We start from the raw sequence: 11,442 nt of genomic DNA on the forward strand, positions 1-11,442 counted from the left end.
AATACTTAAGTCTGTCATGAAATCAAAGCATTTTATACACTTTTTACAGAAAAGACACTTTATGTGTTCACTTATTACTTATAATTATCGCCAACTCCACAAGGTAACAATCTTCAGGACAATTAAATACGTTATTGACTGAATGTGTTATATAACAACACAATGTTTACATAGCTGCACCTTTAAATGATCTACTTCTCAAAAAAATGAACTGAAATCTAAAGGATTACAACTTTCAAAGCCAGAATAAGGTTTGTGAAGTCTTTTCTGCTTTCAGATAGTTGACTGTTGAACACTCTCAAGTTCATATACCTGCTGACACAGAAACTATGAGATCCTGAATGGCCCTCCATCATCAGGTTGCACAGACATGTTTGTCAATGTTATATCTGAAGAAGAGCCTCCTGCTTCCCAAACAAACAGCTTAAAATACCTGACGACAATAAAATGTTGAATTTTGGAATGATAGATTGGATCCTTGAAATATATTAGAAGAAAAAGCAGATCTTTTCCAACCTTAGCCCACAGTTTGCATGTTTTTTCTTGCATCTTCAAGTTCAGGGCTGCAGAGTGATGCAGGACGGTTCCTGGTTTGAATTAGGGGTCGACCAATCTTGTTTTTTTTAGGGCCGATTATTAGTTCATGAGACCGATAACCGATAGTTAGAACTGATATGCATTTACTGCATAAAAATAATTGGTCAAAATTTAGAATTCAGAAAATGCCAGCAGTAAACTTTTATTGAAATGCTCAACTTGAGTTTCTCCTGATTTAGGCTGCTCTCGCCTCTGTGCATGTCAGTGGAACACAGGCTTCAGTGTTGATTGGCTATTATTGTGTGACGTCTAGCCAATCAGATAGTGTTGTGGGCGGCACATTGGGTGAGACAGAGTGGAGTTTGAAAACAGACCCAGATGGAAAGACACACCTGCAGCGAAGCCAAAATCTTTAGAATAAAACGGGATACTGTCTGATAATCAGCCAAATGCAAAATATCGGCCTCCGATAATCAGCCAGGTCGATAATCTGTCAGCCCCTAGTTTGAGTAATTGGCTTGTTTGCGTGCTCTCGCTGTGCCTGAATGGGGTCACTCTGGGTATCCTGTAGTCCTCCCATTGTCCAGACACACTTTTTAGATTAATTAGTGCCTAAAGTGCCCAGAGGTTTGAGTGACAGGTAATTGTTTTTTCTCTGTATGTCAGCCCTGTGATTGACAGGCGACCAGTCCAGGCTTTACCCCGCCTCTTAACCAATGAGATCTGTTCCAGACCCCAGCAAACCCTACAGAGATGAGAAGTATAGATATCGGATTATGGATAGATATTTAAGTGTTGGAATTGTTCACGCTGAATGCATTAACCAGCAGCCATTAAACTGTCTACAAGCACGACGTACGCAAAATAATCCCGTGTGGCAAATGCACCTGAACAAAGTACATCCACTAAAAGAGTTTTTAACCCTACAGGTTCAGAGTGTTATTTTAAGTGTCTGACAACGGAAACAATTTATTGTTTGAGGTCAGATACATGTTGGAACCAGAAAGGGCTGTTACATCACATTCTTTAAAGCCACCGGACACCATTGAAAAACAACAACAAGTCATTTTACATCACAGAATACAGGAAATGCTGCCTTGATTAATACATTTAAAAAAAAAGGTTTACTTCAGATTCAAGCATCTGTTTTGTGGGTAAACAATTGTTTCACTCAAACAAGTTCGGAGGCTTTAAAGAAGGCAAAATGGCTCATCTGGTTTCCTGAAAAATGCTTCACCCTTTCACAAAAACTTAATTTAGATTCCAACATATAAAAGAATAGTCCAGGTTTTTAAGATACCCAATTACCCTTTAAGAGCTGCCCATAAGATAACCTAATTGACACAAGCCTGGTCAACATCCTCTGAATTATAAGTTAATGTCGAAGCAAACTTGAATATGAAATTTGACTTTGACATTATGATACAAAAGCTAAGCTAAAATGCTACATCGATAAAGGACTGAGCCAGTTCTCTATAGGTCGGTGAAGTCAGAAGCCAACCATCGCTGTCCAAAAACCTGAAAATCTGGAAACTACAGCAAAGATCTTCAGGACTGGTCCCTTCCCCACAGTTTATGTACTCTTGCAGCAGATCTGTACTCGGAGCCCCTGCTGTCATCTGTCCTGGTCTTGCTGAACCACCTCCCCGGTCAGAGTGATGGTGTGCAGGTTGGCATAGAGCGGCTGCTGCTGCTGGCTGCTGCCTCTCTGACCCTCGGCCTGAGTCAGCGGGTGAACCATAGACATGTGTACATTCAGGTTATGGGCCTTCTCGAAGCGTTTTCCACACATCAGACACGCAAATTCCAAGTCAGCCTCCGCCTTGTGTTTGGTCATGTGGTATTTCAGCGACGCACGCTGGCGACACTGGAAGCCACACACCTCACATCTAGAGGGGAAGAAAACAACCTGTCAACATTTCCAGTGTGCCCTCTGTCTTTTTTCTGATCTTCAAATTTAATAACTCATTTTTAAATCTAATTTGTATTTATTTTATGTCAGCATACACAGACAGTACTTACTGGAGTGGCTTGGCCCCTGAATGTCTCATCTGGTGAACTGAAAGGTGTTTTCTCTGTTTGAACGTTTGGCCGCACTGGTCACAAATGTAGTTCCTCTCCTCTGTACTCACAGATCAAATGAAGCACATGACAAACCATGCATCAACACCGCAAACTACCAGGGTTCTGTTTTTGTCAAACATTTGGTAATATACAGCTCTGGCGAAAATGTGAAGACTACTCAGCACCATGACATGCATGAAAGTCATTTAATTCAAGTGTCTGCTGAATTTCAACCCCTGACCATCTGTTTCTTTTTACAAAACCAGGTATTGATTTGGTGCCATCGAACAAAGACAGGCTACTTGAGTTTCTGCGTCTAATGAGTCATAATATCACCCGACAGTAATGTGAAAACTGGTGGAGAGCATGCCAAGAGATAAGAAATCTGTAATTGAAAACCAGCTTTGTTAGGCTAAATATTGATTTTTGAACTCTTCATATGTAAAATTATTAGTATTTAGTTATTTGAATATAAATAGGAAAATGTTTTTTGTTTCTCTTAATTTTTCCCAGAGCTGTATGGATCATGATGCAGGGTATAAATTCAACAACAAAAAAAGATGTACATTTTTCACATACAGCAACATATACACAATACACATAATCAATATAATGCTCGGATAATCTTTTCAGAAAGACACAGAGTCTGAAAAGAAACTTAAATCTTGGAGTTGAACTCACCTGTGTGGATGAGCTTGATGTGTCGCTGCAGGTAGCGGTCGATCATAAAAACCTTGTTGCAGCCGGGATGAGGACAGGGTCGCTGTCTCATCTCCTCATGATGCTCCTTGATGTGCTTCTAATAGAAGAATAGAAGCTGTCATACAACTGGCAACTTTATAAACACTTTTAAATTCAACAAACAGATGTTAATTTATCCTTCTTAATGGTAGTAAGGTTGCATTGTCTTCATTACAGCATTGTGTGCAATAATGAAGAGGCCGCTGTTATACGGTCACCTCAGTGACTGCACTGATGAGTTTACTACAAAGACTGTCATTCTGTTAAAACAGCTCAGGTGTGGTTCTGATGTTTGACATTTCTCATGTTGATTTGGACTACATATTACCATCTTACAATAAAAGTTTTAACACATCAACATCCAGTGAAGGATTATGGTTTCATCTTTTCTTATTCAACATTAAATCATCTGTAATTTACTTTTTCTGCACATGAAATGTCTTTTTCAAACAGAAAATTTAATTAAATGAACTTTGTATAGGATACCAAATACTAACCTTTAATAGTAATAAACACCATTACTCATCCAATGAAAGTTGATGCATCGCACTAAGTTGGCAAAAAGCACCTTTGAACAGACCTTTCCAGTTCTAATGTTTTTCTAAAGATATTTTTGTGTTTATTAGATTGGGCAGCTGAAGAGAGACAGGAATTATTGAGAGGAGAGAGTGGAGGATGACATGCAGCAAAGGGCCGAGTTCAGATTTGAAACCACCGGTTGCTGGGACGAGGACTATAGCCCCCGTACATTGGGTGCACAGCATAACCCCTAGGCTACCGGCGCCCTTTTGGTTCCAGTGGCATAAAGTGGCACGCCAAATAACCATTATTATTATTTCTAGTTTTTAAATGTAGGTAGTTACACACATTAAGATTTTTTCTCATAGTCCACTGCACAGCTCCTACATTAGACCTTTTGTACATTTTGTGTTTTTTATTTTACATTTTTAAATTCTATTTTATATATTGTAATAGTTTCTTATACTGGACTATTAAGTTGTTGCTAGTTCTGCTTTATTTACTTCTTAATTGTTTAGCATCAATACACCAAGTCAAATTCCTTGTATGTGTAAATGTACTTGGCAATAAAACCCTGATTCTGATTCTTATTCTGTGCCACCATCAGGACTATTAGTCTGCAATGCCACTTTAGGAAGTTTGCCTTTTAACTGGACCTACATAGGAAGAAGAACTACCAGGGAATCAGCAGAAGAACAATTACAGAACCTGTTTCACTGAATACATTTTTGAAAGTCTGTCTGAGTGAAGTCTCACCTTCAAACCGTCAGGAGCTCTGTAGACAGCTGTGCAGCCCTGATAAGGACACTTGTAGATGTTGGGCAGCTCCTCTCTTAAAAGAAAAACACAACAGCATTACTAGAGTTATATTAGTTAATGGACGTGTTAACTGAATAAGTTATCAAAATGGACTAAAATACAAAGCTTGGACTTTCAACAGAGTGCAATGTGCTTCTAATTTGGATGGACAACACACTTAACTAGCTGAGATATATTGTATAATGTATTAAAGAAAAGGTAAGATTCAAGTTCAATCAAATGTGACTGACTTACGCTTTGGGTTTGAACTTGTTTTTCCAGCCAGGTTTAGGTCCAGGTTTCTTTTTGATTTTGGGCTCCTCCAGGACTTTTGGGCTTTTTTTTCTCTTAGGGACAGTCACCCTGTGAGCTCTGGGAGGGCAAGATGATTATTGTCACATTCAGCCCACTTTAGCTGTTTAAGAAGTAACAACAAAGTTTTGCTGAAGAATATCTACGCCCACCTCTTGTCTGAATACGGCTCAAACAACTCATCGTCTGATAAACCCGCTTTTCTTCTCTCCTCGAACTCATCCTCTGAGATCCCCCTGAAAAAAAACACAGAAAACGATGTTCTCAATGACCTGGCCTAATCTCCATCTCATCTCTTGAACGACGGAGATGCACCCTGAAACTACGTTGGTGTTCATACAACAAGAACAAAGAGTGACACAAACCTGTCAGACAGATCACTGTCAGCCACTCTTTCCAGCAGCTGGGTTTGAGGAGTAGACAACGCCCCCACAGGACCTGTAAAAACTGAAGGAGGGAAACCACTACTATGAGTCAATGGTTGATACAAACAAACAGATACAATAATTCATTGTGATGAGTTTCAATCATGTGGGGCTCTACTGCATGTGTTTACATCTACTGAGTAATCAAAATGCAAAAGTTCTAGTGTTGCATTAGTAAAAATCAAACCATATTGATACCTGTTACGATACCACAAAAATAGAAGTCTGCACTGAAATTTGAGAAATTTTGTCAAACTTTTGCACGTTTCTGTAAGCTTTAGCATAGCTTTGATACTATACGTGCTTAACAGTGAACCTGCTGATAAACAATCAGAAAATACTAAATGAATGTCTTTAACAGCTTTCTTTTCATTAGCGTTGCTGCCTGTTACGGCTGCATGTTTCCCTGCACTGTTTGTCCCTTCTCCCTTTCTGTTCTCCAGCTCAGGTGAAGCCACTAATTGCACAACGAGGCACACCTGGCCTCAGTGCTTAAGAGCCCAGTGCTGGCTGCAGAAAGAGAGTCATTTGGAGTTGGGACTGCTGTGCCTCTGAGTCAGGGATTGTCTGTTGTGTTTTGTTCTCTTTAAGTTATTGTAATAAAGCCCTTCTTTTTGACTTTGTGAAGGTGTTATAATTATTTCAATGGGTCAATTTGTGTATTGTTGTTAGCCCCATAGGGCCGCCTTATGGTGGGGTGTAACACTCGCCCTCTTCACTTTCCTCTTGTGTCACTCAACGGACGATGCGCTCACTCTTTTCACTATCGACAGCTTTGGATTAAAAATACAACTGCAGATCCGTAGGTTTCTTTTCAGTTCTTTTTGGTAATATTGAACATAAAGATAATGGAGACTGTATCATTGTAACACATGCGGTATTGAAAGTGTCGACCTTAGTGTCGAAGAACGTTAACAGCCGTACTTGGTTCTATCACTATTTTTCTAAATGGATAAAATAACAGTTATTAATGGGACCATACTAAGGTACACAGAAGACTGTTCTCTTAATAAACAAATAACTTTAGTTTAACATTATTATTATATATCATTATGCCACTTTTAGTGCAGGAGAGCGTCTGCTCAGATGTGATCTTCTGCAGATGGTGATGAGAGTCAGAGGGCACTTTGCTGGACAAAAATAACCGAGTGTTGTTTTCAGCATTACATAGTCTGTAAAAAGATTTTTATACAAGCACATATTGGGAGGGATATAAAAAAAGTTTTCCTTTAGTTGTATTTTCTTTGATTGCTTACGGTAATGTGATGTTGCTCACGGCATTACAATGTGAAGATCAGCTTCTGGAAATTCCTTCCCAGTCTTTGATTTCATTGATCAACACTAATGTCAGATTGGCTTTTTTGGTTCGGCTTAAAGTTCCTGTGAGGAGTTTTTAGATGATTATGGAACGGAGCCAAATTAAAATTGATGCTACAAAAGCAAACAAAACCATTATTACACATATTCATTATTTGTATCTGCTGCTGTGGGATCATCAGATGTAGTGATTTATAGCACGCTGCCTCAACAGCCTTTTTATTTAAACATTTTGCACTGAAAAGATTCTCAGTGCAAAGAAACAAGAGGCACACCTTTGTTCTGAGGGGGCGACAAAAAGACTCTGTATGACTCACACCCTCTCGGACCCTGGGACTCTCAGTCTCACCTTCAGTGTTGCTGCTCCAGTCTGCCATCACTGAGCTCTGGGTCTGTGCTGGGACTGCAGGTGAGATGTGTTGAGCCAGACTTCCCACTGGAGTCTTTCCATACCTGCCGGCTTGCTCTTCTTCATCGCCCTCGTCCTCCTGTTCCTCCTCCTCTGACATCACCCTCTCACCGTTACCAGTCCCTAATGCTTCAGTGCTGAGGTTATAAGTGTACCCTGGGTTTGTAGCAGTTGTGCACTGAGTGTCCATGATGTATCTGTGACCATCAACACAGCCCCAAACAGCCTTCACAGAGCCCCAGCACTGGCCCTCCAGCACCTCCTTCAGGTCGGGGCAGAAGTGGCAGCCCTCTCCGTGGTGATGAGCCCAGGAAACTAGACTGTGGAGGCACTTTGGGTCCGAGCTAAAGGAAGGTCGTGCTAAAAGAAGAAAGCAGAATGTGTTTCTGTCAATTGGGATGACCTGTGTTGTACTCAGAAGAAGAGAATGGACTTTTTATTTATTTTTTTTACCTTTTGAGCTTTGGCTCACTGAGGATTCTGGACACTTTGCATTCTTCCTGAAAAACCAAAAAAAACAGCTGGTAGTATTTCTAGTTTTTTTGCCTTAGTTTTTAGAAAACCCCACAATAAATACAAACTTTTAAGGCGGACTTACTGGCTTTTGAGATTCTCTTTCCCCACTGGCGGGAGGTTGACTCTCTGCAGAAACCTGATCAGGATGCTGTGGCACTTGTAGAACTTGGCGTGGCATTTCTTACAGATGAACTCTGAAAGCCGGGGGTCACGGTCCAATTGAACGCCGACCAGTCGCTGGAAGTCTGTGTGGAATAAAAGGGGCGACTGAACCACAGAGTCGGAGTCATCCTCGCCAATATCAACAGAATCCCGAGGCCACTTGTCGAAGGCGTGCCGCAGGCTGCGTGGAGAAAACTTCCCGTGGCAGAGGCGACAGATAGCTGCTGACAGTCGACCTGCAATGACATACATCAGATTATGTTTTTCTGTCATGTTTAGTAAGGAATATAAACTTGTAAATGGACGTAATTTGTAACGTGTCTGATGGTACTACTTGTGTCTCCTGTTTGCAATGTCAACTCCTTACGAGACAAAAAAAAAACAGCACATTAGGACCGACACAAAGACACTCACCTGAGGGTCTGGACATGCTCCCTGGATGTGTTTGTGTGTCGTCAGCTGCTGTAACACTGAAGTCTGAGTCGGCAGTTTTGTCTTTTGCAGTGTTTTCATGATAGAAACCATCTGTGGTTACAGGGACAGTCTTCCGCAGTCTCCCTCTGTTTCCAGTCTGCCTCTTCTCCCCACTGACGCTCACTGTGGTCTTTGTCGTGCTAGTCTGCCCTGAAGTCTCCGACTTTGGACGTCTACTTTTCTTCTTCATAATGTATTATTTTCTTTGACTCTCAGCAGCTGACCCTGATGATGGAGCACTGCAGCCTGTACTGCTAAAAAGATGTACAAATTAAGACAAGCTCCAATGTGTTTATTTCAGTTTTTATATCTCTTTGAATTATATAACACAATTTAATAAAACATATGTTGCTTTTCAGTTATTTCGTCATGTTTTATTTCTTACATTTTTAAAGATTGTCTTATTGAAGGGACAGGACAGTGGAAAGAGTTTGAAACTAACAAAATTGCCCAGCTATAAATTCATGAGCAGGTGGCCGAGTGGTTAGTTTGTGCGCCCTATGTACAGAGGCTGCAGCCCTTGAAAAAGAAAAATGAAAAAAAAAACACCTAAGCAATGCCTGAGTAATGCATAACTCATGGTGAGTTTCTGGAGTTCACCATTAACAAATGATCAGGTCGCCATAACCACATGATTGGTTAATAATCTATCAATCATTCTGTGAGGACATTTTGTCTTGTGATGATTTTTTTGGGCACATCATGTGAACAAGGTGGTACCTCATATGTCTTTTGCTTATTTTTTTTTTAATGTTTTAAGGGGTTACATTTTCTCTCACAGTGAATCTTTGCCATGATAAATGAAACATAAGGGCTGTTTTGCAGCATGCAGTGGCTCAAATTGTTTGACAGCAACTCCCGGGCAGCAGGTTTCGCTCATTAATTGAAGTATATTGAACAAATCAATCTTATTTCTGATGATCCTGTTTGCTTTTGCAGTTTATAATAGACACCACTGTTAATCTAGCTTTAAAAAATGTAAAGCAATAGTCACATTTATATGTATTTGATATTAATAGCATGACTACAGTTACCTAAAACTATGCAAAAGCTGCATAGTTTCTCAGCCTCTTGGACATCCATGGGTCAGATTTATAAAAAAGAATTAGATTGTAAAGCATAACAAATATAGCGTCATATATAAACTCTTCTCATACTTAAAGAGTAATATAATATAATGTAATATATATAACTTAATGTATTACTGGTTAGCATTAAAAAAAAAAACACTCCACATCAAATATTGCATCACGAGTCAACCTTAAGTTTGTAGATTTTCCTTTATCATTGTTTTGGTATAGTATGTAATAAGTTTTATTTAAACAACACGTCATGTTTAAACAGCATAACAGTTTTTATCATGAAGTCATGAAGAAACATTTAAAAAACAAGTTGAATACTAAACCATTCAAAGACTATTTAATAAGCTAAATAAATTATTCTCACATTAAAGTCATTATCCGTATCCACAGTCAACCTGCAATTTCTATGTATTTAATTTAAAACAAACAGACAGGTCTGAAATCTTCTTAAAACAACACGACTGTGTGTCCTCTTGCAGGTGTTAATGCAGGTAGCTAACGTTAGCTGTTAGCATGACCAGAAAAGATGCGTTTTCTGACTAGTGTGTAAAAATGTGAAAATGCATGATCGTTATGACAAATGCATTTCCTACCGTGGATGAATACAAGTCCTAGAACTTGGAAGTCGTGTTGTTTCTCATATAAAACATTGTTTTCATGAGCCAGAAAGACAACACTGTGCGGCTCCAGCGCTGCTCCCAGATGTAAACATTAAAACCCGGAAGTGCTAACGGAAGACAATCCAGGAGGAAATGTGTTACAGCGCCATCTTCCGTACATGTAGAATAACTTGTTTTGAGTCAAGTAGTTTCTACTGCAGCTACCAGAACTGTGTAACTCATTCATTTTTACCTAACTAAATGTCTGGAGATAGGTGTTTCACTCTTAGAAACAGTGAAAGCTAGTAATGACTCTACATTGGATGTGTCTGTGTTGTTATAGGCTTCAACACGCTCACCATGACTGTGTGAATAGTTTATGATTGCAAAATCATTTCACCAGATGCTAAGAAATGTGACAAAACGCAAAGAAATATAAAATCAGACTCAAATACATTAAAAAACAAAGCAAAAGAATATTTTATGAAACATTAAAAACATTAAGTCACTCAACAAAAACGAAACTACACCTACAAAAACTTTATTTTTTACCTTCTGCAATAACATCTTACCTTGTTTCTTAAATGCGCTTTAAGTTTCATGACATATTTTTAAGTTTTTTTTTAACTGTATTTGATTTCAAAGAATATTTTTGCACTTTGTGAATTATTTTTGTGGTCTGGTGAAATGTTTTTTGGGGATATTTGAATATTTGCGCAGTTGACTGTACTTTACAGGAAGTCATCTGTAAACATCTGTAAATATAAAGATACTTCTTTTATAATTGCATTCTTAAAATTAGCAAACTCCTTATGACCCAGGAGTGCAATTGAAAAAGTGTTTGGGGAAGTTGTAACAATGAAAAAGTGTATCTCATCTAAAAGCACACCTTACAGTCATGACATTTCTACTGTAGTAGCTTGTAACATTACTTGAGATTATTTATGTACATGAAAGTGGAAGTGATGAAACTTCCTTTGCAATCCATTTGTGGATTTCAACCCAAAAAAATACATGGTCCTTGGTTTCTATGTCATTTTTGAAAAATGAACAAACGTTGTCATCGATATTAAAACGCAGTCTAAGAAGTTCAGAAAATACAGACTGTGTCTGCCTCCCGGACCCCGGGAATGACTGAATCATGTTCTGTTACACATACCCACCCACTCTTTCCTGGTAAGAGACCAGTTGTCCAGCCAAGAAACTTCTAGGAAATGGTCTTTATATAGCACACATTTTTGATTGTTCAAGAGGATTTACTCTTCTACAGTATTGCGGCAAAAATATATATTTATAATATAATGAGTTTTGATTGTTCAGTTGATGAGTCTATGAGCAGTCTCTCACCAAACGTTAATGAAATTGTACACTAGATAAGATAATCCTTATTGATCCCCAGTGGGGAAATTGAAGTGTTGCAGCAGTAAAAGACAAGAAGAAGCGCATACATATGATGACAATGATGGACAGAATAAAACAGTGAGATT

General features: G+C 39.0%; 1 protein-coding gene across 3 annotated transcripts; it reads right to left on the minus strand.

The window, feature by feature from the left end:
- Positions 1-17: 17 nt before the first annotated feature.
- Positions 18-10,078, minus strand: znf276 (zinc finger protein 276). 3 transcript variants are annotated; one of them, XM_020642529.3, is made up of 12 exons: positions 9,950-10,078; positions 8,215-8,525; positions 7,721-8,036; positions 7,576-7,622; positions 7,063-7,482; positions 5,337-5,418; positions 5,124-5,207; positions 4,915-5,031; positions 4,618-4,693; positions 3,283-3,400; positions 2,560-2,659; positions 18-2,426 (listed from the first exon to the last, which is right to left on the minus strand). In XM_020642529.3, the coding sequence occupies exons 2-12, from the start codon at positions 8,462-8,464 to the stop codon at positions 2,153-2,155; spliced, it is 1,884 nt and encodes a 627-aa protein (XP_020498185.2). In that variant the 5' UTR covers positions 8,465-8,525; positions 9,950-10,078; the 3' UTR covers positions 18-2,152. The 3 variants fall into 3 exon arrangements, with proteins under 3 accessions (XP_020498185.2, XP_020498177.2, XP_029134777.2); XM_020642521.3 differs by having other exon boundaries at positions 8,215-8,528; positions 9,950-10,066; XM_029278944.2 differs by having other exon boundaries at positions 8,215-8,520; positions 9,950-10,059.
- Between the last annotated feature and the right edge of the window lie 1,364 nt (positions 10,079-11,442).

Source organism: Labrus bergylta, chromosome 7 (assembly GCF_963930695.1).
Source record: "Labrus bergylta chromosome 7, fLabBer1.1, whole genome shotgun sequence".
NCBI classification, from domain to species: domain Eukaryota; kingdom Metazoa; phylum Chordata; class Actinopteri; order Labriformes; family Labridae; genus Labrus; species Labrus bergylta.